We start from the raw sequence: 27,940 nt of genomic DNA, 5'->3' as shown, positions 1-27,940 counted from the left end.
CCAGGCTGCGTGGGTTTGGCCCAGCGGCCCAGGGAGCCGCTGGCTGGGGACAACTGGGCGCGGGTGGGATGGTCTGATTTTCACATCTGAGTCTCCCTCATGCAGCCGGCCAACCCCCCACCCCCCTTCTGCAGGCCCCTGAAGCTCTGTCTTAGCCGTTTCCTGGGTTAGGACCTGCCATCCTTACTGGGACAGAGGTCCCTAACCTGCTGTCCCGCCTGCTCTCGGCCCCCTCCATCCAGTCCTCCCCCCGCACCTGCCCAGAAAAAGATGTAAAAAATTGCTCTCTCCACCCTGAGCCTTCCAACTCCTGCCTCCCCCTTTCTGCAGAGAAACAGCGGGTCCCCGGAGGCGGCCCTCCCGGTTCCGTGGCCCGCACCTCCCCCACCGGCACCGGTGCACGCTCCACCTGCCAGAGGCCCCCTCCCTGCGGAGGACCTTGCACTCTCTGCGTCCAGCCCGCGGCTAGAGCACCCCCCGCTCGGCAGCCCAGCCCAGCGAGCCCCAAGGAACACGGTGTGCTCAAGTTATTCATTACTAGAGTTAGAGGAGGTCACGGCGTGGCAGGCACGTTGGAAAGCCAGGGAGAAGGTGGCAGGGAGGGTGGGGAACGAGTCAGGGCGAGCCTCGAAGGGAACCCGAGTCCCAGCAGGTGGGAAGGTGGCGGAGGCCGAGCAAGAGCCCCAAGGTTAGACACGGTCAGATGGAAACAGCTCATTATAATCAAGCCAGCTACTCCACAGGCACGGTCCCCCGCATCTCCCGTTTAATCCTCACAACAACAGAGCGCTCCACTTCTACCACCCGGGGAACTGGCCTTGGAGAGAACAAGGGACTCGCCCAAGGTCACACAGCCAGCCTGTTGGGGTTGCCAGCGTGCAGGCCTGTCTTGCTCTTCACCAGGTGGCTCTCTGCGGTGACACAGTTAGGAGGGTGGCAGGCTCCTGGACGGTCTAGCGGGCTGGGAAGTCCGCCTGTGGTTCCCTCGGGGCTGCGACCCTCTTTCCCAGTGGCACTCCGGGGTTTGGGGGGCAAACAGGGGGACCCCTAGGAAGCCTGGGCGGGCGGGGGGCTGAGAACGAGATGCTGCCCTGCCTGTGAAGCACCCCCCTGAGGCCCGGGCCGAGCTTACGGGCAGGGGAGGGAGAGTGAGCGCAGGCGGGGAGGTGAAATTCAATGGGGGGAGGGGCGCGGTGTCCCCGGAGGAAGGCACCGGGTCAAGGATGAGGGAGAAGGCTGGTCCTGGCCGGCCTCGCCAGCTCGGCACTGGCTGCAGCCCTAACGTAGGACGACTCTTTTTCAGAGGCAAGATGGGGCTCTAATGAAAAATCTGTCTCCTTGAGCCTTTCTCCACAGACTTCATTTTACCGCGCGGCTCCTGGGAAGGAGAGGGTGAGGGAGGCACAGAGGACTGAGGGTGGGGTGAAGGGTGGACCGGGCAGTGTGCGTAGATGGCGCCCGCACCCTCCCTCCACCCTCCCGCCCTCTTCCTCCCACTCATCCTTTTCTGCTGATTCTGCCCACCTGCCTTCTTTCCTCTTACAGGTAGCTGGTGCCCAATAAACACATGCCCCTGCCAGTGACCTGTTGGCTGGAAACTCCTCCCTGAGACAGCCTCTGCTGGGAGGGGACCAGGGTGTCCTGCCGGCAGGTGCAGCCTCTTCCTGCATTTCTTCAGCAGCAGGGGGCTTTGCCAACACAAACAGGCAGGCGAGAGCCAGGTGGCTTCCTGTCTCCACACAGGGCCCTCAGGGTTGCCCTTGCGGGAGCCCTGCAGCACCAGCCCCCAGGGCTGGGTGGGTGCTGCTTTCCTAAATTCCAGGTGTGCCCCAGTGTTGCTCGTGGGCCTAGAGAAAGATGAGTGGGAAAGAGTGCACGCGATTCAGTTCAAGCTCGTCCTAGACCCGCAGGGTTGACCTTGGACATAGAAAGGCGCCCAACATTGGGTGGTCCCTGGACGCGGGGCTGGGAAATCTGCTTTTCCCAGGCGGGCTGCGTTGCTCCCAGGGATGGGGCTTCTCCGCAGCGACTGCCATGCACCCTGCCTTTTTCTGCTGTGTCACTGCCCCGAGAGGCACGCGTGAAGCCGCTCAGGGGTTCCGCGCCGGGGGAGGGAGATGGAACCAAGGAGTCTGGCTTTGCAGCCGCGGGGGAGAGGGATGGGGGGCGGGGCGTGCCCAGCGCGGCCCGAGGACCACTCGCCGTTCTAGCGATCTCTCCGTCCTAGGCGTTTCACAGCCGAACAAATGGACCAGTGCCCCGCAGAGGGGCGTAAAGCACGTCGGTGGGAATACGAGCCACTGACTCGGTGTCAGGGAGAGTCCTCGGTGGCGGGGTCACGTGCAGACGTGGCTGCCCGAGGTCTAGATTAGCGTGAGCCGCCGTGCACTGCGGCTGGTTTCCGAGGGAAGGCTCGCCGGGTTTGGTCGGTCTCCTCCAGCTCCCGAGCCCCGGGGCCCGGCTGCCGCCCTGGGTGGGTTTGGCGAGTGTCCTGTTTGAGGTGGTTCAGGCCGCCCGCACGGAGCACAGCCGGTCGGGCTGGGGAGGGACGGGCCGGAACTTCACCGCAGCGGCGGGGAGCGCCGAGGGGCCGGCAGGTGCAGGGGCGGGGCGGGGCGGAGCTGGGCAGAGTCCCGGACTCGCGGGCGTCCCGGTGTGACCTTCCCCCACCCCGCCCCGGCCTAGGACAGGGGAACCTGCGGCCGAGCGAGGCCGGGAGCGCGCGGGGAAGGCGGGCGCGCAGGGTCGGGAGGGGCTTTATCAACAACGCCGGGCCGGGGTCCCCGGGCGCCTGCGGGGCGCCGGGCTACACAGAGGCCGCTGGTGGGCACAGGGCCCGGAGCGCAGAGCCAGCCGCGCGGTGCCTCCTGCGCGCTCCCCGCGTCCCCGCGTCCCCGCCGCCCCTCTCCGCGCCCCCGCGCGCCAGCCCGCCGCCGCCGCCGCGGCTCCTTTGTGCCGGCCCGCGCCCGCCCCCTCGGGCCCGAGGCCCCGCCCCTACGAGCCGGCGATTGGCCAGCAGGGCTGCTGGTGGGCGGGGCCCCGTGCCGCCGCGGCGCGGTATAAAGTAAAGGTAGAGCGTGCGCCGTCCGCCTATTGCTCGGCGTGCGGCGGGCGCCCGAGTGTTACGGCCACAGCTCGCTGGTCCGTCCTTCCCTTTGACTTTCCGCTGCCCCGGCCTGTCTCCGCAGAGGTCACAGGAGGCGGGGGCCGCGCGCGCGTCCCCAGCGGCAGCGGGAGTGGCAGCTGCGGGCTTGCGGAGCTCCTGAGCCCCAAGGGCGAGAGGAGCGCGTGGCGGACCAAAGAGAGCCGGCGAGCGGCCGCGTGCCCACCAATAGGTGCGGGGCTCGGAGCCGCCCAGCCCGCGCGGTCCCTCCCTCCGCCCTCCGCTCCTGCCGCCTCCCCCGCCTCCCCTTCCTGCTCCCGCTCCGCCGCGCGTCGGGCACTCGGAGCGCCGCAGCGGCCGCGGCGGGTGCAGCCTGCGCAGAGCCAGGCCCGGAGCCCAGCGGCAGCCGGAGAAGACCCAGCGCGCACGCCGCAGTCGCCGTCCGCAGCCCCCGCGGCAGCTGCTGACCCACCACCATGGCTCGCGGAAAAGCCAAGGAGGAGGGCAGCTGGAAGAAATTCATCTGGAACTCAGAGAAGAAGGAGTTTTTGGGCAGGACCGGCGGCAGTTGGTGTAAGTCCGGGGTCCGCCGCGCTCTCCCCAGCTCCTTCCCTCTCGCGGGCGGCGCACCCTGCGCAGGGTCTTGCGGACCGCTCCGCACCCACGCGCTGGCGAGGCTGGAGGGGGTCGCGCCGGCTGGGCTTATCGTCCGGTGCGGGCGCGGAGTCCCCGGGACGCGCGCAGAGTGGGGGCCCGAGCGCGCGCCGGGCACAGGGCTCTGTATGGTAGCGGCCCTGTCTCGGTAATTTCCAGTCTTCCCGAGCATCGCGGGACCTTCCCTGCTGGGAATGGTTAGCCTTTGGGAAACTGGATGCGCCTCTCCCGAGGGCCGTGCCCCGAGTCCTTAAAAATAAAAAAAGGCAAAAAGCAAAACGAGATTTGAGGATGAGAGAACTTCGTGAGGGTAACCTATCTAATGCAGCCGCGGCTGCGTGCTGTGAGCCCCTTCTAGGCTAACTGTGCACCTTCCGGGCGCGGGGCGGGGAGCCCATCCCCACTGCAGTGTGTCTGCCCAGTGGTGCCCGGAGACCCCCGCGGCCGCGACACGGCCCAGGAAGCTCCACGGCAGGACTCCGATTCGGAGCCGTGAGCCGCAAACACGGCAAAGCCTCGATGATTTCCATGTCTACGCTGACAGTTGCAGAACCGGTAGCTGGGGTTCATTACGGTGATGGGGTTCGCCTAAGAAAGAGATGGCACAAAGGCAGAAACCGGTCATCGTAAGATTTTGGGCAGCCTGTTGCTGGGCTGGATACGTTGCCCCCTCCTCCACTCCCCACCCCCCTTGAAAATTAGACACCTTCCTTGTCTTCTCCCTACACCTGGAGGCTGACTTTTTTACTTAAAGGTCATTCTGAAGGGCAGAGTTGTAGGCAGATCAGAGTCGTGACTGGTGCCCGCAGCCCCGAGGGAGGGAACTCCCCCCTCCTGCATCATCGCCCGTCCCCCAATATCTTCATCCCCGTGGTCAGGAGCACCACCTGCACCGCGGCCGCCGCGGCCTGGGGAGCCCTGGAGAGGGGCTGGGGCAGGCTGCGGATGGGCATCAGCAGGATGAGTCAGGGAAACGGTGCTCGGCTGACATTTTGAAATGGAAGGAGCCAAGATCTGTGGTTCTCGTGAGGGGAAGAAAATGCCGCCTCTAATGCGGGCCCCTCTTGGTGGAAAAGGGAAGGGTTAATAATGCATCACCTTCAAGGTTAGTCAAGGTGAAGTCTCATTCCAAGGCTGGGCCGGGAAGCCTAGGTGTCCCCGAGCCGTGTTACAGGCAGGTCTTTACGGGGAGGGCTTTAGCTCATATTTTATGTTTCATTTTACGTGGCGGATGCTGTTCTTCGGTGGGATTATTGCCGTCGTTTCTCACGCCTGGGGAAAGCCCCCAGCACTTTCTTGGTGTGGAAGGGAAAACCTGGAAGTCAGGGTGTGTGCAGGGCGAACAGCCCCCCGCCAGGGCCATGGTCCAGCAGCTCCGGCTAACCCCGGGGTGGGTGGGGCGTGCTGCGGAGCCAGCCCCTTCCCCCAGCCTGCTGGCGGCCACCGCCCCCCCCCCCCCCCGCCCAGGTGGTCTGGCCCGCCCTGCGTGGGCTCCAGGCCTGTGGCGAAATTTGCCCTTTAGTGTTTACCCCTCATAAAATATATTTCTTTCCTCATTCTAATTCCAGAATAATATTTGCTTTAGGGGGTGAGGCTGTATGGAACTCCTTGTTCTTTAAGCCGACATTTAATGGGGCAGCACCTCCGGGGTCGGGGAGGGGGGAGAGAGGGAGAATGAATACGTGTGCACTTGGGTCCCCCCTCTGGCAGCGCGCCCCGAGGGCGCGGACATCAGCTCTGCTGTGCCCGCCTCGTCTTTCCTTCCATTCTCCAGGGGACAGCTGCTGGGCTAAGAACCCAGGTTTTGTTTTGTGCTGGTCTGTCTGCTCCTTTCTGGCAGCATAAGAAAGGGCAGAGCCTACGGTGGGCGGAGGAGGTGGCGGCTGTTGCTTCTCCGAGGGGAAAGCGCCACCTTCCCCGCACGGGGCCGGCACGGTGCCCTTGGGCCCAGGCAGGTCGCCCTTGGCTCCATTCTGCCTCTCGGGAGATTTTCACCCAGATGGATGCGGGAGCCTGGCCTGTCACCTGTGAGAAATCACAGGACACAGGCCGCCTGCACTGCCCTCCTTTTAGGTGGACGCAGACGCCTGTGCTGCCCGCCGATTTATTGCGGTCACAGGCGTCGGTGGGTTCGTGTGTCCTGCTGGGCCCCGATGCCCTGTTTGCCTCTGCCTGTTGCCCCGGTGAAGGGTCCTCTTCCCCAGCCCCCCACCACCTCTGGCATTTGGAAAACCTCAATAGTGAATTTTTGCAAAGGGAGCGGGCCTCCCAAGCCGGCAGGTAGCATTTGCTCAGCTTTTCCCTTGAGCAGCCCTGGTGGCCTGCGCGCCCCCTGCTACCCAAGCGACCTCACCTCGGCACCTGGGCACATTTTTCAGAGCGAAAGAGGAGCACTCCCTCCTCTCAGGGCCCAGCAGTGGGCAGGCCGGAGAGGCTGCGCCTTCTTGAACACAGGCAGTGTGCTTGGCAAGTGACTGCTTTTTCCACGGCTGTGTTTGCGGCTGTGCTTGTGTTTTACACGGCCGCCCCCGTGGGTCAGGGACCTGCCCGTGTTGAGCCTTAGGTGCCGGGAGTCGGGGGTGACTCTGGGCGCCGTCGGAAGCGCCGGCGTGAGGAAGCTCAGAGCGCCCTATCGGGCCAGGGCAACAGAGAGAGGGTACGGCAGTTCCCTCCCTGTCCGCGCTGCACCAGCTCTTGCACCTCTGAGGAGCAGTCGCTGGAAAAATTTTCCAGATCTCTTGACGTCACAGCCCTGCCATTTGCCTGCCGCTGCCTGGATACCGAGGCAGTGAGCCTTAACCACTTCCCTGCCAGGACGCAACCGCTGAGTTGGGCAGCTAGAGCCCTGGGATGGGCAGCCTTCGTGCTTCCCTTTGCTCTGGCTTTGCCTTCCCCCTTCTTTCGCAAGGATTATAATCAGTCACCTTGGTGCCGTTTTGTGTATGTTTTGCTTCTTTGGACAACCCTCCAGCGTGGTTGTTTGCTAATAGGAAAGCTGGGCTTTTCACTAGATGGAGACCTGGCTAATGCCCCACCCGTGGACCCCTCCTTCCCCACATCCCTCCCCCCACCCTCCTCCACTTCTTGTCAATGACACTTGTCCTGTAGCTTTTCCCCAAAGGACCCCAGCAACTAGTGCTTGAGATCGGACATTCTAGACGGCACCAGAGGCCCCGTGTGCAGTTGTGTGGGGACCGGCCAACCCCTGGGCTCCCCTCTTCCCGCTTTGCAGCCACGTGGCTGGCCCGGGCCGCAGGCCCTGCCTGGTACTGCCCGGTGCCCTGCAGCCGACTGGGAGGCAGCCCCTGCAAACCGGGCACTGACCGTGGGTTGGTCCCTGGGCCCCTGGGAGTGTGGGCGTTTTGCTCGCGTGGCCTCCTGGGGCCTGGGAAACGGAATAATCCGCAGTCCATCAAGACCCGTTGCTGTTCAGAAGATGCAGTGAGCACGTGCCAGCCATTGTCCCTGGAGCAGGTTTTTTGTTTGTTTTCTCCTGGTTTGGTGCACCCGAATGGAAAGGGGCGCCTTGTGAGGAGCACTGAAGGGAGCGGGGCAGCGGTGAGCGGGGCCCCCGGCCTCGGGGCGCTGCTGGCTGGTGTTTGGAGGAGCAGCAGAGGCCGGGCTGCGAGGCCGGTGGGTCAAGCTCGCGGGGGGTGGCGGCCTCTGGGGTCGCACCGCCATGTGCAGCGAATTTGCAGCCCTAGGTTTCGCTGACGACCTTCGCGAATGTTTTTCATAATTTCGGGGATAAAATTCTTTGCTATAAAGAATCTCAGTTGTGCCTCCTCGCCACTCTTCCCTGCCCCGGGCGTGCACACAGCGCGGGGGGGCGCGGGGGAGGGGGACGTGGCGTGCGCGGCATGCTCCGCGTGCGGCCGCTCATGGCCTCGTGTGTGTCTGCTCTCTCTGCAGTTAAGATCCTCCTGTTCTACGTGATCTTCTATGGCTGCCTGGCCGGCATCTTCATCGGGACCATCCAGGTGATGCTGCTCACCATCAGCGAGTTCAAGCCCACCTATCAGGACCGAGTGGCCCCGCCAGGTAATGGCAGCGCGCACCTGTTCAGCTCTTGCCGCGGGAGGCAGGCGGCAGCCTTCTGACAGTTGGGGGGTGGGGGCAGGGGAGCCCTGAAGGAAGCGCAGCAGCTTCTCTGCTGGCAGAGCCCGGGGGCCGCAGACGGTTCTCTCTCCGCGGGGGCGGGGGCGGGGGCGTGAGGAGCCCTGTGCCCCGCCAGCCCCCAGCCATGTGCCCCGGGGACAGCCCCAGCCCCTTGTCCCTGCCCCGGCCCTTGCAGGGGTGTGAATGGGAGCGCTCCAGGGCCCTCCACACGGTTTCACTTTTTCGAGGGGACTGGGACTCAGCCCTTTAAACACCACTCTGGCGCCTGTGTTTACAGGTGACCTGATTTGGCCCCGGGGAGGAGCCAGGACTGCAGGGTCCACTCTCCCAGCGGCTTTTTGTCCTTGAACAAAAGCACTCTCTTCAGTTCTCAGTGTTTACGCCTGTTTGTGAGGAGTCCGGTTCGCTGGCCTTCTGGACCCACTCCACAGTACAGCTGTCTCCTGTAGCTCTGAAAGCTGGGCTGATGAAGGTTCTAGAAAACACAGGGTGCCACACACGTGCCCTGCTGGGACTGGTGTGTCATTGGGTCAGCGTCGAGTGGCCAGCACTGTGCAGTGGTGTGTGTCCACACCAGCCCAGGCCGTCACGCCTGATGCTGGCAAGACAGGACAGTCGATCAATCACCAGCGTGACTGTGCCTCTTAAAAGCCACGGCTGGGAGGCCCTAGGGGGTGGGGAAAGGTTGCGTAACTTCCGGGTTCTGCCGTTATAAATGACCTTCGGCGGGTGGCAATGACGCATCCCCTCTCCAGTTTCCCTGGGCAGCTGTTGAGTAACAGCTGTATGGAGGTGACAATCCCGAGGCCGTCTTCCTGGCACGGAGCGGCCGGGATCATGCGCGGCCGCCGCCGCAGACTCGGCACGTCCGTCGCCTTGGGTGTGGGGAGGGCTCTGGGGAGAAACTGTCCTGAGTGTGGAGGTGGCGACTGTCGCCTTTCAGCCCCGCGTCAGGCAGTCTCTGCCGTGGGGAAGCCCCCATGTTTCCAGAGACCTTTGGTTCTGGGGGACGCTGGAAGCGGAGAAAGAAAACACGTCCGTGCAGAAAACGGCCTCGACCCGCTTCTAACAGCCTGTAGCTCGCAGCCGCTATTTCCCAGCAACAGGCGGCCCGTGGGGGGGTCGGAGGGCGCGCTCCAGCCGAGGAAGCCGAATGCTGCCCGCTGCCCGTGTGCCCACAAAGCAGGGCGGCTTTCCTGTCCCCTCCTGGCAGGGGTTTTTTTATGGCAGCATTAGTCATCGTCATTTAAACTTGTATAGACCTTCGATTTGTTTGGCCATTGAAAAGCCAGTTTTCAGTCACGACGCTATATTCTAATAATTCCTCGCTAAAAGCCACAGTTGAACAGAAAGGCAAGCATTTTGTTGCATCTCCCGCATTTGGAAGAGGGCCCTTGGCGGCCCAGGCCCTGGGGAGCGGGCCTCGTGGCCGTTGGAGACACGGACGCTGACTGGCCGGGGCGCCCGCCTCTCCAGTGGGGACCTTGCAGGTGACCTTGCGGGGAAATCCGCCGCGGCGGCGGTGCTGGGTCCTCCCCCCGCCCCCCCCGCCCCCAAGCCCCTTCCTAAAAGACATTCTCAGTGCCTATATTTAGCATCCTTGCAGCAGTCGAGTCGCCTGTCCGAAGGAATGCTTGTGGCTCATCCTGGAAGTATGCGTCCCTGTCCTCCAGTCTGAGTCACAAGCCCATCCTCCAGCTTCCCCATCCTGTCCCCCGCGCGCTTTGTCATTGCTCCTTCCTTCCCCTCACCCCCTCACCCGCCCCCCTGCCCTGTGCCGGGGGAGCCTAGGCCAGGCCCCCTGTGTCCCTCTCCTTTACGAAGGACGTGACCTTGCCGTGCACGCCGCGCTGGCCTCGGAGCTGGGAGGTGCCAGGCCGGCCCAGCGCCATCTGCCGACAGAGCAGCCGGGGACTGTCCCCGCGTGGTCCCTCCTCGTGGCCTCTTTCGGGGCACACCGTGACAGTGTGTGTCTCTGACAGGCAGCCGCTGTCCTCCCGGCTGCAGGCCGAGCCGATGGATGGGGGGAAGCCCTGGCCGCCTCCGGGCTTCGGCTGAACATCTGTAAAAGCCTCTGTGGTTGTGATAACGGGGAAAATTGTATCCTTAAGTCAAACCAACCCAGTGAGGGCGGTGCCCCCGGCCCGGCGTGTGAAGGTTGGAAGGCTTCTGAGCCCCGTTACTGACCGAATCAGGGGCCCTGGCTGCCCCTGCACACTCGTCATTAGGTCCCCGCCCAGGAGCCGGCGGGCCGAGTGGTGGGCTCTGCGCGTCTCTGTGGTCGAGGGACTAGACACAAAGTCTCAGAGAAAGGAGGAGTTCCAACATGGCAGTGAGATTTAAGAGAAGACGGGGACACGTCCAGTTTCCTGAGGGTGGTGCCGGGGACACTCCTGCAAAGCCCTGTGGCTGCGGGACATTGGGGCCCCGAGGTCCGGGGCTGGAGCCTGGCCGAGAGACCCAGTTGGGACACATGACAGAGGTGTTCCCGTAGGTCCGAGTGGCTGGCCGCTGGCCGTGGCACGTTGCCGGGCCTGACTCTGGGAGCGGGCCTGAGCCCCCGGGCCATCGCCCACCACCCCGCGGAGGGGGGCCTCGGGCACAGCCCCCGCCAGCCATGCGCTGGAACCTCCCCGAGCCTCGGTTTCCTCGTCTGTAAGGGGGACTAGGACCTGGGAGGATGGACGAGGTGAGTGTCTGTCAGGCAAACCCGGCGGCATGAGGAGGTCGCTGTCAGCAGCCCCGCCTGCCCCCCGCCCCTGGATACCGGCTTCAGCCTCTCCGGGCCGTGCACGTGGGACGCTGCAGTGGAGGTGCCTCCTACGCTCATGTGGTTGTGACGCTAAAAGACCCTTAGCTTCCTCTGCAGAGTTTGGGGAGTGGCTGGATCAGGAAACACGTTTTAAAAACTAAGTCCATTTAAACGGCATTCTATTTGTTCTGTGACCTTTCTTTAAAGTGCCCACGCATGTGGGGTTAGCGCCTCCAGGTCCTTCTCCCAGGCAGACCCTCTAAGGGCAGCCTCGTGGGGTCAGCGGGGTCCCTCCTCATGCAGTGACGCCGTGGGCTCTGGACAGGGAGGCTGGGGCGTGCGCGCCCGGCTCGCGCACCAGGCCCTGCCCCGGCTGCCCCGGGCTCCTTGCTGCCCGCCCTGCCACCACGCGCCCCCCCCCGCCCCCGCCCACTGAGCAGCAGCGCAGCCAACGGAGGCCCCTGTGTGTCACTCGGCGGGTCCAGGGTGGTCCCAGCTGTCCCGCTTCCTGCTAAGCAGGCATGAACCAATGTTCTTGTCCTCCCTCCTGTGGCTGTGGGCGGCCTTTGTTTGGCTTTGAAGTGCTCCAAGAAGTCGTTTTTAAACAGCCGTGTTACCAATGCGATGGTGACCAGGAGCGAGGTGGGAGAGTCCACGGCGAAGCCCACAGGCCACGCAGCACCTCTGGTGGCGTGGGTGTCAGCCATCTTGCTGGCCGGAGGGGCATCTTGCCCTAAGAGTCCATCCGGGTCCAAGGTGCTGTAGCTCCAGGCTCAGCACGAGTGGGCTTCTGGAGACGGCAGTCTCAGGATGGCCTGTTTCTTTCTTAGACTACACCGCACTCAGCTGTCTACCCCTTAAGTTTCAGAGGGGGATTTGGAACCATTTGGCTCATCGCGCTTCGGAGGAATTTGTTTTCTCAAAGCGCCAGGAAGGTGTTTTCCTGCCACTTCTGATGATGTTGCCCCAATCTGCCGAGATAAACCCGCGGAGCCGCGCGGGCTCCCCCTCCAGGCCCGAGGCCGCGATGGGCTGGCACGGGGGCCGGCGGGGTGTCCAGACGCTGCGGCCCAGGCTCAGTGTGGGACAGGCTTTGGTTGGCAGGCTCCAGTTCCTGCCCCTTAGCATTGCCAGCCCCTGGTTTAGTCGCTTACCCACGTTGCTGTTTCTTCCTTCCTGAAGACAGGGATGCGACAAAACAGCGCTCGGGTGCACAGGAAGCCTGGTGATCAACTTTAAGGTGTTCGCGGAGCCTCAGACACACGGGTCTCGCTCTGTGTGTTCCTTTTCAATGTGTGAGTGGTGCCGCGAGCCCTGATCTTAGGTGACAGCCCCACGGGCAGGGGTGGGGGTGGCGATACTGAATCTGTGAGCTTCATTTGGGGCTTCGCTGCTGTGCTCGGAAGGGAAGGGCTCAGGCCTCGGGGTCTCCGTCTCGGGGCGCAGTGCGGCGGGGGTGGCTGCTTCCTGCCTCGGGGGTCAGTGCCCTCATCCTAGGACTCCTGTGGCCCGAGGGCCCCCTGGCACACACCAGACGAAGGGGAACAGGGAAGGCGTATCTGGTGGCTTCCAACCAGAAACGTGTCCTTTTTCCCACATGCACGGATGAATAGGCATCATCAGACGCCAGGTCCAGCTCGGTGTCTTGTTTCAGGACGTCGGGCGCTTAGCGAATGTTGTGCTTCGTATGGAGGCGGGACAGATGCACTGCTCGTCAGCCTGGCCCGAACAGGACGTGTAATTAATGCAAAACACTGGGATCTGCCTCTTTGTATTTTCCCAGTAGGAAAGTTGCAGTTTTACTGGGGAAAAACAGCGTGAGCTGCACGATGTCGTAAAGATACCGTGCTAGGAGGTGGCATGCGGGGGAATCCCCCTCCGAGGGTCTCCCGAAAATGGAGGTGCCGCCCCCGCGAGGGCTGACGACAAGAGAGGGGGCGCGGCCTTGGGCTGGCGCGGGCGGCGCTCAGCTGAGACGGGAGAGCGGGCTCCGTCCACCGAGGGCTGCCGGACGCCCGCCGAGGGCGCACAGCGAGCCTGGCAGCTCCTCTTCCGAGGGCTGTTCAGAGGGAGCAGGTCCTCGGTGCCCAGAGCGGGTAGCAGGGGCCACCAGCAGGAGGGCATTGCCCCTGGCTGACCCCTGGGCGCCGCCGAAGCGGAGCCTGAGGCGGGAGGCGAGGCGGAGGCTGCCGGAATCCAGGAAGCATGGGGTGCCTTTCCCTGCGCTCTCCTGGTGTTAGCTAAATCGATACTGAACTTGTGGAGGCAGAATAAAGGACCCCATAAATGTCTTAGTGGCACTTGAAGGGAGAAACTTTGGGGGGGGGGCAGGGCATGTGCATGTGTACACGTGTATGACGCTATGTACAGGTGTGTATAGCTGAACATAGATAAGCGTCTGTGTGTATAAAATGCACCCCCAGATTTTTATTGGAAATCACTTTTCAACTGGAAATGCCCAGGAGAGACGCGATGTGCACGCGCCGTGCGTGTGGCTCCCCCATTGGTCGGTGCGTCCGTGCCTCGGGTGTCCTTGGCGGGCGAGTGGGAGCCCCCTGAGGTTTCCGGGGAGCGTGAGGCTTGCAGTGCAGCTGGACCTTGAACAACACAGGTGTTAGTGGTGCCGACTCCCCTGTGCAGTCGAAAACCCACATGTAACTCTTGACGCCCCAAAGCTTCACTGCCGTATCCCGCTGTGGACAGGAAGCCGTACCCTGAGCAGCGGGTTCCCACGTTCCGTGTGTTAGTGACTTGTATGATACAGTCTTACAATGGAGTAGCCAGAGAAAAGGCGTTAAGAAAATCAAAACAAGGACAAAATACGTACTTACATTTTATGCTTTCATGACGTAGCTTTTTCTTTTTTCCTTTCTTTTTGATAGTTCTAAGCGACACAGTTCCTCTGCGTTTTTTCAAATGACAAACCTCTGAAAAGGTTTCCTCTCTATTGCGAAAAGCCCACGTACCAGCGGACCCACAGTTCCCACCGTGTTGTTCAGGGCCAACTGTATTTGGTCTCATGAGTCACCAGAGATGGTGCCGGACAGGGACGCACCTCTGTGGGCTGGTTTCAGGGCGTCACTGCTACGAGGCTGAAGTGGCTCCTTCTCTTTAAATACTTCAGACTCACAAGTAGATTGAGAAATTGTGAACTTGCTACATTTTATGAGCATAGTTGGAAACAAAATACTTCCTTCTCAATGAAATGTCTCTTCTTCTTTTTGTTTCCTCTCTCACTTGTGCCCCTTCCCCCACCAAAACCAAAGCTCGAGGGTTTTCCTCTTTCTCAAGAGCTGGGGGCCAAGGGAAGGCAAGTGTAACTCAAGAAGCAACACGAAGCCATAGGTTCCCAAATGTTATGTACAGTTGACATAACCAATTATTACCATTTCCATATCTTAATTAAGTTTTTTAGGGGGCTTGATTAAATTGTGGTCAGTATGTAATTTAAGGCAAATGGTCACACTTGCGAGCCGCTCAGCGCCCAGCAGGGCCAAGGGCAGCTCGAGTCCGGGGGCAGGGGCTGCAGGTCAGCCCTGCTTCCTGCAGCAGACGGCACCCCCGGCCTGCGGAGGGCGCCCGGCTACCTTTGGCCTCTGGGAGCTACCGCAGCAGCAGACAGCGCGCCCCCCTGTCCACAGCCACAACGGCCCCTCCCCCTGAGGGGTGCGCGGGGCGGAGAGGGACCAGGGTCAGGCCGGTGTGGGCGCCGTGAAGGGGAGCGCCCGGCGCGAACTGTCAAGTAAGGGACGTGAGGGATTTAGACACCAGGTGGAGGGCCCTTCATCTGCCTCTCAGAAGCGTTCAGCTGCTGTAGAGATACTGCTTCAGAGCAGAGGTCGGAGGTTTGTCCTCGGCGGGGGGATGCCGGCGGGGCTGGGGGGCCTCGGAGAGCCTGCCCGGGAAGCCCCGGCGGGGCAGGGCCCGCCTGACGGCCTGTGTCACCGCTCGCATCCCCGGCCTCACCAGGTCCAGGTGCTTCTCTGTCCTGAACAAAGTCTAGATTCTCCAAGACTTCCCGCTGCCTTGCTCCCTCGGGGGGTCGGCTTGGCGGGGCTCGGACCGTGAGCCCCGCTCCTTGAGGGGCCCAGGCTTGCGGGCAGACGCCAAGCGGTGTGATCCCATTGCTTGGTTTTTGTTGTCTCTTCGTTGCCCTGAGAGGCGTGAGGCCAGTTGTCTTTTCTGGGCCATTTGCACTGTTTTGCCTGTACTGATATCTACAGTTCGCATACATCAGATCTTGGGTGATTAACAGCAGAGGCGCTTGCTAATCAGAAAGGCTGCGTACGTCTGGGGGAGCCTGAACCTGGCCGTGGCCCCCGCTCTCGGCACCTGGAGAACACACGTCCCCACCCTCTCCCTGGGGTGAAGGCCCGGAGGGCCAGGGGAGAGCCGCTGCTGCTGCGGGCTGCCCGGCGGGCCGCCTGGTCGCTCAGGGAGACCCTGGGCTGGCCTCATGGGGGGGCGGGACGCTCTGCAGGGCCCCCTCCTGCCCCTCCTCATCTGGGAGGGTCTGCGAGACAGGCCTCTGGGAGGGGGGCGCCTTGAGCAGCCAGAAAGCGAGAGGCAGATGCCGGGGCGGGGAGCCGGCGCCGGGCCAGCCAGAGGGGACGTGGACCGGCGGGACAGGCATTCACCGCGCGATTCAGGGCCTGCCAGCGTTAGTCTCGACATGGCCTTCCGGGTTCGTGTTCCCCAAATCTCACGCCAGGCCCAGAGACGTTGTGTCGGCCTCTTGTTTTCTGCTGTGTCACCTGCTCTGCTGATGGACCGTGGTGGCGTGATCGCTACTGGCCACACTGGTGGCCCTTCTGACAGCTGCTGCTCTCTGTCCACCGTCTCCCGCCTTCTGTTTCTCCAACTGGCGGATGCTGTCCAGCCTGGTGCACACAGATCTTCTCTTCACCTATGCCTGCCCCCCCCCCCCCCCCCCCCCCCCCGGCACCTGGAGGTGGTTTCAGCAAAGCCGCTGCCTGGCAGAGCCAAAGGCATCTGCCTGCGAGCTCTCCGGGGCTCCCGGCCGGAGCAGGTCCCCCAGGGCTCCATTCCCTCCCGACTCCAGGGACATTGTAGGAAAATCCCCCACCTCGTCCTCCCCAGTTCTGCCTGCATTTCCTGCAGGCGCAGGCAGGCCACCTTAACGCAGGTATCTTGTTACAGCTCAAGCCACTCAGGACTCCCCGGCAGGCCTCTCGGGCAGCAGGCTAGGCCGGCACTGGCTGCCCAGGTGCGCGAGGCCCCGGGAACTTCCCCTCCCGGGCTCACCTCGCCGCTCTCTGGGGTCTCTGTGGTCTCCATCACTGCGCCTCGTTGGCTGTACGTGGTCACAGTGCCAGTTTTCCTGGTGCAGCACAGAGAAGGGTTGTTCCGGCTCCATTTAGATTTCTTTAGTCATACAACTGTCTGTGGTTTGGGAGCGTTTGGAAAGCTTTAATTGCAGTAACCTTTGTTGATTTTTATCAAAGTTTGGTTGTTTTTTTTTTAAATGAGTTCTGCGGACTTCCCCTTCAACTCTGGGCATCGCTGGTGACAGCTCTGTCCCCAGAATTGCTCAGGCTCTACATCCTCCTTTTGAAATGAATCTTAACGTCACCCCTAAGGATGCGTGACTTGGGCCCCCCTCTGCCTGGCGCCAGACGCGCGTGCTCCTCTCCGGGGCAGCGGGCGTGCGCAGAGCGGCCCCACCAGCCCCCGAGCTGGGCCCCGCTGCTCCCCACACTGGAGACCAGAGCCTCCCCGAATCACTAGGAAACGTGACAGCCGTCTTGCCTGGGCCCTCTGACGCCTGTCTTCAAACCTTGCAAACGGGGCCGCGAAGTGGCTGCTGTGCCCGCGCGGTCACTTTCACTGTGACTGTGCCGTTGTCTTCCTGTCGGCGCGGGGCCCGAAGGACATGATGGCGAGCTGTCGGCACCCGGCTCAGCGGGGCGGGGCGGGTTGCCGGACTGGCAGATAAAGCCACAGGCCGTGCGATTACACTTGGACTGACGATACAGCACAGGTGACTTTTGTATGGCAGTGTGTCCCGTGTAATGTGTAGGACATGTGTATATACATGTCCTCGCGGTCTCCCTGAGTTTCAGAAGTAGCCAGGCGTCTTGCCGGGCAGCCCCGGGCTAGGACTCCGCTGTGAGCGGCCCTCCACCCGCTGCCCCGTGCCCCGTGCCGTGGTTCATGCGTCCGTCTAGGGAGTCTTGTGACGGCAGAGTCCCTGGAAATCAAAGAATCTGACTAACTGGGTGACGAGTGGAAAACCAAGGGGCACGGCTTTGAAGTTTACCCCGGGCTGGCACTGAACCGGGTCACAATAGCCATTTGGAATGGAGAACAGGCCCCCCACATACACCCGCGAATCCTCCAGTTGAGGTTACAATGGCCCAAGGAACATCCCTGCTGAGTAGCCCTGAGTCCTGGCGGGTCCGGAGTGGCCTAGATTCACCGACAGAGAGGAGAGCGGGTGCTGCAGGCCGAGCTGCAGGCGGGTGGGGGTGGGGGTGGGGTGGCTGCAGAGGTGGGCAGCGCGCGCACGGATGGGGGAGGACAGGGCTCGGACGGGGGGGGGGGGCGGGGGGATCCAGCTCCCCGCTTCCTCAGCGACGCGAGCCTGGGGCAGGGCTCTCAGCCTCTCTGTGCAAGCAGCGCTTTCATTCACCAGATGGAGTTAGTAACGCCTGCGGGGAGGGGCTGCTGGGAGCGGGGAGCGATGGGCAATGGTAAGCGGTGGTCACAGGGACATTAACCGGGGGCCGACCCCTCCCGCCACTGACACGCCCCGTTCCTGCCTCTCTCCGGCCCAGGATTAACACAGATCCCCCAGATCCAGAAGACCGAGATCTCCTTCCGCCCCAGCGACCCCAAGAGCTACGAGGCCTACGTGGTGAACATCATCCGCTTCCTGGATAAGTACAAGGACACGTCCCAGAAGGATGACATGATCTTTGAAGACTGCGGCAGTGAGTAGACTCCTCTTGGGTGTTCGTGGTTGGTGAACTCGTATTTCCCATTTCTAGTTAGTATTTGATCATGGAACGATGATGCTGAAATAAGGGGGAGATTGAACTATGGCCCTATGGAGGGGACACTTTTTTTTTTTCTTTTTTTTAAAGCAGGAAGACTTTGTATGGCTCAGGCTTGGGTGCAACGGAAAACACAGCGTAGCCTCAGGTCTTACTGTACGAAAGTAGACATGTCTGCTTTTCACTGCGCAGACTCAGTTCACAGTGTCTGTCTCGGTACCCGGTGCTCCCTGCTCGTGAGCAGCAGTTGCCTGTATTCCAGGTCCCTGCCTCTGCCCGCGAGGGCCCCTGCAGACGGGTGCACAGCCTAGTCTGAGCGGCCCCCGGGCGGGGTGGCCAGGACCCCACCGCGTTCCCCGCTGGGACGAGGCGCCCCTGCGAGCTCCCGCGCGGCAGCAAGGCTTCTGCCTGCCTTCCCGCGTTTGCCAGCCCCAGGCCTTTGTGTGGCAGATTTCTCCCTGGTCCTAACATGGGGTGACTTGCCACGTGAAGTCATTCTGGAATGATTCACCTATTTACCAGAAGCGTCTCACCAAGATTTTCTCATTAGAACTTCAAGGAGTTTTTTGTCTGTCTTTGCCGTGATTAAAAGGTCCGATGGATTGAACTGAGGCACTTTCCTGCTGGAAGAGAAAATAGCTAGTTTGTGAACTTGAAATTATATATAAATTATATTTGTATTAGCCTTCTGCAGGACGTTTGTATTAACTTTGAGTCCTCTATTTCTTTTATTCTTTCTCCTGGTTTATGAGGAGGAATAAAAAAATGCTACAATAAAATTTCTCGGTGGATTAAATGCTTAGAAGAGCTCACTGCTTTGGAAGGCAAAAACTCAAATCTGAAAGTTAACAAAATCAAACCTTGAATGGTAGCCGAAATGGGAAAACAAAATTCTTTTCCTCTTTATTGTTAAACCTGCTAATTAGAGGCCTAGCCCCGGAAATTCTGGCTGAAACGTCCAGTGCTGAAAGTGGCTGCTATCCCTTTAGCTTGTGTCCGGGTGGGTCCCTCCCTGTCACCGAGCTGAGCTGACCTGTGTCGGCCGTGCTTCTCAGGAAGAGCGATCCGGTTGCCTCTCCATCTTCCCAACAGCTGCGTCATCCATTATTTAAGGGAGAGAAATACTGCCAGGGACCAGATGTCATGTCCTAATTACCAAGTGCGGCGACACTCTGGTGTGGGGTTAGGGACCGGCGGTTGCTTTAGGTAAAGCACCTCCCTCACGTCAGGTAAGAGGTGGGGGCTGCATTGCCGGAGCCTGGCAGGGCTGTGCGGGAGCGCAGCGCCTCCTTAGCGTGTGGCTGTGACCAGGACGAAAGCGCCTGTCCTTCCGCTTGGCACTGAGCAGGGTGTCCAGCCTTCTGGCGTCTCGGGGCCACACTGGAAGAGGAAGAGCTGTCTTGGGCCACACATGAAATACGCTGTGACACGTAATCACAAAAAAAATCTCATAACGTTTTAAGCAAATCCATGGTTTCGTGCCAGGCCGCGGGTTGGATGCCCCGCGTCAGGGGGCATGGGAACAGCGCACACACGGCGTTTGCTTTTCCAGGTGTGCCCAGCGAGTTCAAAGACCGAGGGGGCTTCGACAGCGACCCAGGCGAGCGGAAAGTCTGCCGGTTCAGGCTCGAGTGGCTGGGGAACTGCTCCGGGTTGCACGACGAAACGTACGGCTACAAGGACGGCAAACCGTGCATCTTCATCAAGCTCAACCGTGTCCTGGGCTTCAAACCGAAGGCAAGTGACACTTTGCATTGTGGGGTCCAGGTGGGCAGTCATGTTCCGAGGCAGCGCCGGACAGGGCGATCGGAGGCCCTGAGGACGTTGTAAATTGCATCAGAGCGGGGGCGGGGGGCGGGGGGGGGGGAGCCGGTCACGGGGGCGGCATTCCAGGCTTCTGTGCCCGCCTGGGAAGCCGCGGGGCTGGCGTGCGCCGCGTCCCCGGCCGCTGGTGGGGCTCTGGGCAGCAGAGCCGGGGTCCAAGGCCAGCCTCGTGGGTGTGTCCTCGCCACGGGAACTCGGTGTCCAGAGAGCAGCTTTTGTAACGTGAGCTCGTCAGACTGATAGGAGCAGGCACGACCCTTCATCTTATCCAAAAGGCTGAGAAGCGATACATGATGTGAACTCTTTAAAAGTGAAAACAGAAAACGCTGTTTTTAAAGTTGAAATCTACCTGCACATACAGTCCCACTCTGGTTTGGGTGCTCCCGGGGCCAGAGTACTGTTTTTTGAATTAACTGGTAATCGGCGTGAGGACGCGCTTGCAGAACTAGGAGTTGCTGCGCTCCGAGTTGAGCTTTGATAGCCGTGCTGTGGGCGTTTGGCTTTGTGGCAGCTTACGAAGGGTCAGCATTAACTGGCGGGCACTGAGGAATGGCACATTCACCGTTTGGTAAGATAATAGCAATTCTCTAAGAAACAGGGAAAATTTATGGGCGGTAACTCTGCTTTTGTGGAGCTAGTTACTTTGCTTCTCCTCGAGCTCATGAGATGGGCCGGCCTTCTCCCAAGCACGATCCCTCCGGCAGGCCCCCCGCCGCGCTGCGGTCGCCCGCCCACGGGGCACTGTCGCCGTCAGTGCGCTGTGTGTCTGGACAGGTATCAGCGCCGTAGACTGAGTTATAGGAATGGGACTCACGCTGTTTCTGGAATCTGGCTCTTTGGCCCACCAATTTCATTTTCATATTTTTAAAGAGGCATTGATTTCTGGCAGAAAGTTCCAGGAGAGTTTAATCTGGATAATCACGTGCTGGTGTTCTGAAACAGAACAGTACAAAAAGGCTGGCTCGGTACTGAGACTGTGCCTTCGGTTCGACTGCGCAAGCAGTAGCTGCTGTCAGGCCGTGCATGCGAGGCTGCTGTGCGAGTCTGGGGGGCCTCCCCCGCTGCTTGGGACACCGGTCGGCCTGCCAGAGAGGCCGAGAGATGCCAGGGGTGCAGGAAGGAAGGGTCCAGATGCTTCACTACAGCAGCAATTTTCAGGGTGCACTTCATTCAGGGCAATGCCCCCTCGATCTGTTAGGGACTGGACCTCCCTAACAGTCGGAAGCGCTCCCCAATCTCAGGGCAGCGAAGGAAGGGAAGGTCTGGTTGAAGGCGGTGTGCTGGAGGGGAAGGGAGGGCGCGTCACTCAGCCATTCGTGGCGCGGGAGGACAGCCATCTTACAGGAACGGGAATGCCAGCCGCCCGTCCTGTCTAATCATGACCTCAGCAGACGAGGATCGTTAGTTCTGGGCAGGCGCTTGCTTTCCAGGGTCCTTGCGTAAGCGCGTAACCGGCTCCTGGGGGGGAAGTCCCCGTCAGGGCCGGGCTGCCTCAGGGCCACAGAACTGGGGCGCAGTCACTTTGACAGCACCCACAGCCCCATGACACAGTGTTGCCGCACTCGGTTGGGGGCTTGCCCAGCCGCCGCTGCCCGCTGCGGTGCTGGTGTTTCCGTCCACCTGCCGTGACCAGTGTGCACTTGTTCGGGCGACAGACTCGTTTTACTTTTCAGAAATGCAGGCTTTCCTCACCCACTCACTGACCGACGCGGGCTTCCTTTTCAGCCTCCCAAGAACGAGTCCCTGGAGAACGGCCTGATGTGGAAGTACAACCCCTACGTGCTGCCTGTCCAGTGCACCGGCAAGGTGAGGCTGCCCGGAGGGTGCCGGGGGCGGGGGGGGGAGGCCATTCCCAGCCGGAGGGCCCTCGTCCGGGCCCGCCTGTGCGCCAGGAACGGCTCAGGACTGCGCGCGGGTTGCTCCCCCATGTGTTGGCCCCCATGCCCTCCAGGGCCAACGTTTGCTGTCCCCGGGACGCGTGGAGTGGGCAGGCCGGGGCTCAGGGCCTGATGTCTCGTCCCTGCTTCCTTTCCAGAGAGACGAAGACAAGGACAAGGTCGGCACCGTGGAGTACTTCGGCCTGGGTGGCTACCCGGGCTTCCCGCTGCAGTACTACCCCTACTACGGCAAGCTGCTGCAGCCCAAGTACCTGCAGCCGCTGCTGGCCGTGCAGTTCACCAACCTCACCCAGGACACGGAGGTCCGCATCGAGTGCAAGGCGCACGGTGACAACATCGGGTACAGCGAGAAGGACCGCTTCCAGGGACGCTTTGATGTGAAGATTGAAATCAAGAGCTGATCACAAGCACAGATCTTCCCCACTAGCCATTTAAAAAGTTAAAAGAGATACAAAAACCTACTAGTCTTGAACAAACTGTCATACGTATGGGACCTACACTTAATCTATACGCTTTACACTAGCTTTCCGCATTTAATAGGTTAGAATGTAAATTTAAAGTGTAGCAATAGCAACAAAATATTTATTCTACTGTAAATGACAAAAGAGAAATACAAATTGAGCCTTGGGACGTGCCCGTTTTTACTGTAAATTATGATTCCATTACTGACTTGTAGTGAGCGGTGTTTCTGGCCCCTAAGTGTTGCTGCCGCGTGTACTTGATTTCGTGTACAGCCCTGTAGGTGCGCACTCTGGTCATTTCTCAAGCCATGTTTTACCATATCTGTTTTCTACTTCACGTGAGCAAGGTTTGCTGTCCAAGGTGTACATACGCAACGGGAATGACGCTGGCATGGCACTTTTCGGGGGGAGGGGGGTTGGCTCTTTCAAAGGTAATGACCCATCAACGAGCATTTTTAACACACTCCATAGTCTTTCCTGTGGTGTTAGGTCTTTTTTTTTTTTTTTTTTTAACCCCCTGGGGCTGGGGGTGGGGGGCTGTCATGGGGGAACTGCCCTTTGAATTCTTGGTGACACTGCAGAGAAACACAGAAGGGGGAGGGGTTGTGTTGTGCTTTGTCCTGAACGCTGTCTGGCCACCTCTTCTTACCTTGTCCTCCAGTGCGTCCCGAAGCCGTGGGAGAGCCGGCTCGTCACTGGGGCCAGCGAGCTGCCGAGTCGATTTGCTTTGTACATTTCCTTTCTTTTCCTTTCTTCCTTTCTCGGGAGGCATCACGTGCTGGTGCTGTGTCTTCATGAATGTTTTAACCATTTTCATGGTGGAAGAATTTTATATTTATGCAGTTGTACAATTTTATTTTTTTCTGCAAGAAAAAGTGTAATGTATGAAATAAACCAAAGTCACTTGTTTGAAAAATAAATCTTTATTTTGGACTTTATAAAAAGCAATGCAGTACCCCATAGACTGGTGTTAAATGTTGTCTACAGTGCAAACTCCATGTTCTAACATATGTAACAATTGCCAGGAGTACAGTGCTCTTGTTGACCTTGTATTCAGTCAGGTTAAAACAATGGACAATAAAAGAATGAACACATTCCTCACGTGCGTGATTCGCTCTTGTGTGAACGCCTCAGCCCGTGACTCCTGAGTGTCCGCGCTGCTAGTTGTCCAGGATCTTGAAGAAATACTGAACCTGAAAGACAAGCATGACTTCACTGTAGTTCACATGGGAGGGCGGCCTCGTCCCCCTCGTGGGGGCCCCGCGTGGAGCCAGGACTTGGACCACCGAGCACACCTGCTCCCGAGAGGGAGGGAGGCGGGTGGGAGGCAGAGACCCAAGCTGTGAAAAATGGATTCAGAAATATTTCACGGTGCTGCTTCACCTTGTTTAGAAAACACACTTTTAATTCCTGCTGGTGCTTCATGTCTTTTTTTTTTAAGTCCAAGTTGTTAGTAGTTCAGTTATTAAAAAAATGAGGTCAGGTTTGGTAAATTAAGGAGGTTCATACCTTGCTTTTTCGGTTCATGGTTTGGCCTAAGGCCTTGTTTAGCCATATTTATAAATTAGCCTCAGAAAGGCGACAAAGCACTTTCGGAAAACATTTATCAGGCGTAGTTGAGCAGAAGACTTGGCGTCACTTTAGGGTCTTGTTTGGGAAGCGCTGCCCCAGTGAGGAACCAACTGTCCGCCCCAGGTGACGGTGGCCCCCTCAGGGCGGCCCGAGTAGCAGCGACGCTGCCCGAGTCCCCAGCCCCTGCCCCCACGTGCAGCCCTGCCAGGCCGCCGCTTCCGTTGGTTGTTTAGAAACACCACCTGAGCCTTAGTCACAGCTGGAGCGGCAAACCACGACGGCAGGTCACCACCAGAGGAACAGCGGCTCCCTGTCACAGAACAGCAGTGGGGCTGTGGGGAGGGTGTCCGGAGCCCCCGCCCCCACCCCGCCGCTGAGACCGGCGGCCACGTCCACGCACGGGCCACACAGCTGCACGAAGGGCCGGGGGCAGCCACACACAGGCAGAAACACTGAGGCGGCCTCGCTCCTGGAACAGGGTGGTTTGTGTCGCTGAAACAACTCACTCCGCAGCGTCTGAAACGGGCGTTTATGACTAGGAAGGGGAATGGCCTTAGGTCTGGGGAAGCGGGAGCATTTTCTCCAAGGGAACGGCGGCTCGCGTCTCCCAGGCTGTTCCAAGGCCGCAGCCTCAGTCGGAACCAGCCTGACCCGTCTGGCGCCTTCCGACCTGAGCGGCTGGGCGCGTGCACGTGCGTGTCTGCCTGCCGCGGCCCTCGGGCTCCTGCCCCATCTCGCTTCCCTGCACCCCCTTCACATGGGCCAGCTTCTTCCCGGAGACGGGCGGGGCGGGTCTTCTCTGCGTGGGCCAGGCATGCGCGGGACAGGGGGTGACCCGGGGGAGCGAGGCGCACGCTCCAGCCTCACAGCCTGCCGGTTCCTGGGCCTCTCGCTGCTGCTTTTGCCCCCCTGCGCGCCAGCTGGACACACAAAACATGATCCCCCGGTGACGACCAAGCCACAGAACCAAAGATGGGCCCCGAATCGTCCCTGGGAGGAAAGCCACCTCCTCGCGTGTAGCTTCAACCGTGTTCTCTGGAATAAGAAATAGCCTTTTATTGTTAAGCCAGTGAAATCTTGGGGATTATTTGATAATGCAGTTAATGCAATCCTTTTTCCAACCAAAAAAGGAAAGGAAAGGAAAAATTTGTACTCTAAAAGCTATAAGATACTGAAGCAAGAAAGTGCGTAAGATACAAATAAATGGAAGGCTGTACCTTGGTCATGCACTGGAAGACTGACGCTGTTAAAATGCCCCTATGACCTAAAGCAATATCCAGAGTCAATGCCATCCCTGTTAAAGCACCAATGGTGTGCTTCTCAGAATTAGAACAAATAATCCTAAAATTTATATAGAGCCACGAAGACACCAATTAGTCAAAGAAATCTTGAGAAAGAACAAAGTGGGAGATGTCATGCTCCCTGATATCAAACTATACTACAAAGCTACAATAACAAGAGCAGTATGGTGCTGGTATAAAAACAGATATATGAATCAACAGCATAGGATACAGAGCCCAGAAATAAATCTTCACTTATATGCTCAATTAATCTATGACAAAGGAGGCAAGGATACACAATGCGGTAAAGACAGTCTCTTCAGTAAGTGGTGCTGGAAAACTGGAGAGATACATGCAAAAAATAAAACCACCACTTTCTTGCACCATATACAAAAATAAACTTAAAATGAATTAAAGACTTCTGTGTTAGACCTGAAACCATAGAACTTTAAGAAAATACAGGCAGTGAACTCTTTGGCATCATTCTTAGCAGCATCTTGTTATATGTCTCTGTGGGTAAGGGAAACAAAAAATAAGCGGAACTACACCAAAGTAAAAAGTTTTTGCACAGCAAAGGAAACCAATAAAAAGATAACCTACTGAATGGGAGAAGGTATTCATACATGAAATATCCAACAAAGGGTTACTGTCGAAAATATGTAAAGAACTCATAATTAACACCAAATAAATTCAATTAAAAAATGGGCAGGGAACCAGAAAAAACATTTTTACCAAGAGGACATATAGGAGGCTAATAGACACATGAAAAGATGCCCAACCTCACTAATCAGGGAAATGAAAATTAAAACTACAGGGAGATATCGCTTCACACCTGTCAGAATGACTATCACCACTAAACCAGCAAACAGTAAGTGCTGGCGAGGACGCGGAGAAAGGGGAACCCTTGTGCGCCATGGCTGGGGCTGTAGATGGGGTGGCCACAATGGAAAACAACATGGAAATGCCTCAAAAATTTAAAAATAGCACTGCCATATGATCCAACAATTTCACACAACACAAATTCAAAAAGGCATATACACCCCTATGTTCACTGCTGAGTTACCAGTAACCACCGAGACACGGAAGCAGCCCAGATGCCCCTCAGCAGACGGATGGACAGACACACTGCGGGGCGTACACACAGCGGAATGTTACTCGGCCGTAAAAAAGAAACCTTGCTGCTTACCACACACAACAGGGATGGACCTAGAGGATCTTATGCCAAGTGAAATAAGTCAGAGAAAGGCAAATACACATGATCTCACTTAAATGTGGAATCTGAAGAAATGCATAAATAGAACGGAAACAGACCCAAAGAAATAGACAAGCTGATGGCTGCCAAAGGGGAAGGAGTTGGGAGATGAAAGAGAAAGAGCCAAATAAATGGGATTCCTGCTTCTGTACTTTTTTTTTCCATTCTCACCCAAAGATACGAGTATTGATTTGAGAGAGGCCGAGGCAGCTGCGGGCTGCCTCCTGGGCGGCCCCGAGCCTCACCCACAGCCGAGGCGCGTGCCCGGAAGGGGACGGAGCGCAGCCTTTTGGGGCGCGGCGTGGCGTGCCAGCCGAGCCACCCGGCCAGGCCTGCTTCTGTGCCTGCATCCACGCCTTCTCCGCTCATCAGCATCCTCAGTCCCTGAGGTCACACATTTCTTAGGCGGCAACTACCTCCTTCATGGTGCTCTTTCCACATCTTGGAGAGGAGATTTCACCCAATTCCAGCCAATCAAGTTTTTAGCTCCTGACACAGATTGTGAGGGGGAGGAGCCTTCCAAGGGATACAGTCTTCAAAGGTGGCCCAAGTCCCCCTTGGACACCAAGGCATTAGAACGGCTACACTAGGAAAAAGGAGACAGGCCCTGGACCCAGCACCTTTGGCAAGCAACGCGATCCCGGCAGAATTTAATAACTTGTTTACCTTGTATTTATTTTATTACCTCCAACTAAGGGCAAGTGGTACTCCTTTTCCATTTATGACAGTAAAATAGATTTAAGTATAATAATGAAGGTACTTAAAACCAAGATAGTAAATACAATTTCAGCTGGCACTCGGGTGTGGTAGAAAGCATGAAAGGGATGCACAACTGACCAGAATTTAGGAACCTCCGCTCTAAGGGCAGTGTTACGAGAGACTGAGGTTTTCAATTCTCTACCTGTTGGGGCAAAATCTAACCTGAACTCGGTTTCAGAACAATAGCTGCACTCTTTACCACAGGGAATGGCTCCAAGTCCAAATTAAAAACGTTATCAGCGATCTGAGACAAAAATCCAGTTATCAGAGGCTTTCAAAGTCCCCTGATCGCTCAAGCCCTGGCTTCTGAGGATTAGTAACGCGTCAGTATCGGTGTATCTGGCCCTCCGGGGGGTGGGGGGAGGGTGAGGCGAGTTCACTCTGAAAGCCCAGGAGTAGAGATCTTAGAAGCACAGAGGGAAACTCTGCAGGGAGCAGTCAGGAGCGGTTTGAACGGCCTGTGCGAAGTGACCTTGGTGTCACGTTCCAGGGAGAAAATGTGCCCCTCTCCCTCTGTCCTTTCGGCAGGGCCAGCGCCAAGCAGACCTGACCCCCGCCACCTGCCACCCTGTGCGCGTGGTGCTGGGGGTGAGCCTGCTAGGGTCCCAGAGCCCCTGCGTCCTGCCCACTGGGAGACGGGTGGGCACAGGCAGATGCCGTGGTGCACGTTTTAACTCTGCATGTCTCCCCCGGAGACGGTCAGCCCCAGAGCGATGTGAGCGACTGTCGTGTTCAGGTGCCCGCTCTCACTGAGCAGACACAGCTATCTTACGTAGCCGCAGTGAACCACGCCCAAGAGGAGGCCCACACTGGAACACAGCTGGGGCGCAGGCTCTCCAGCCTGCTCCCCATCAAAGCCTCAACCAGCCCAGGGCCTCGCGGACTCAGGGTCTGGCAGCCATTCCCAGGGAAGGGCCGACCTCCCTCTCGCGCAGGAGGGGACCCAGGGCAGCAGAGGAGCCCCGCCCGGCCGGCCCCAGGGCCGCAGCTGCCGGAAGGCTGCAGCCCTCGCCCACCCAGTCCTCGATGAGGCGGGGGCCACGGCGCCCAGGCGTCCTTGGGCAGTGGCTGTCCCCACAGGTCTCCTACGGGCCCCCAAACCTTGAGCTAAGTCCTCAGAGTAGCCCCTTCCTGTACGTGTCTTCCCCGTCGGTACAGAGGCGATTTCTGAGGTGCTTGCAGACTGAACAACGACCTCGCAGTAAAAGGACGGTGCCTTTCAGCAGCTCCGCGAACCCCATGCCCTCCCA

The 27,940-nt window shown here is 59.1% G+C and overlaps 2 protein-coding genes across 4 annotated transcripts in view; one reads left to right on the top strand and one right to left on the bottom strand.

The window, feature by feature from the left end:
* Positions 1-3,093: 3,093 nt before the first annotated feature.
* On the top strand, positions 3,094-22,747 carry ATP1B1 (ATPase Na+/K+ transporting subunit beta 1). The gene is made up of 6 exons (XM_054587806.1): positions 3,094-3,676; positions 7,670-7,798; positions 17,426-17,581; positions 19,197-19,381; positions 21,194-21,274; positions 21,504-22,747. The coding sequence occupies exons 1-6, from the start codon at positions 3,580-3,582 to the stop codon at positions 21,765-21,767; spliced, it is 912 nt and encodes a 303-aa protein (XP_054443781.1). The 5' UTR covers positions 3,094-3,579; the 3' UTR covers positions 21,768-22,747.
* A 190-nt stretch (positions 22,748-22,937) lies between these two features.
* NME7 (NME/NM23 family member 7) overlaps positions 22,938-27,940 on the bottom strand; it is an 89,551-nt gene continuing 84,548 nt past the window's right edge. For 2 of the 3 annotated variants that reach the window (XM_054587803.1, XM_054587805.1), the window contains one exon: positions 22,938-23,020. In XM_054587803.1, the coding sequence (XP_054443778.1) occupies positions 22,988-23,020 (33 nt within the window). In that variant the 3' untranslated portion in view covers positions 22,938-22,987. Of the gene's footprint in view, positions 23,021-25,125; positions 25,190-27,940 lie in introns of those variants that run through there. The other variant, XM_054587804.1, reaches the window with a different exon arrangement.

This window comes from Pteronotus mesoamericanus, unplaced genomic scaffold (assembly GCF_021234165.1).
Source record: "Pteronotus mesoamericanus isolate MK-2021 breed Mesoamerican mustached bat unplaced genomic scaffold, CSHL_Meso_final scaffold_1186, whole genome shotgun sequence".
Lineage (NCBI taxonomy): Eukaryota > Metazoa > Chordata > Mammalia > Chiroptera > Mormoopidae > Pteronotus > Pteronotus mesoamericanus.
This window is presented reverse-complemented; position numbering and strand designations above follow the sequence as displayed.

Coding starts and splice junctions, on each gene's coding strand:
- ATP1B1 (XM_054587806.1), top strand. CDS start 3,580: ATGGCTCGCGGAAAAGCCAAGGAGGAGGGCAGCTGGAAGAAATTCATC. Junction 7,799..17,425: donor GGACCGAGTGGCCCCGCCAG/GTAATGGCAGCG, acceptor TCTCCGGCCCAG/GATTAACACAGATCCCCCAG. Junction 17,582..19,196: donor GATCTTTGAAGACTGCGGCA/GTGAGTAGACTC, acceptor TTGCTTTTCCAG/GTGTGCCCAGCGAGTTCAAA.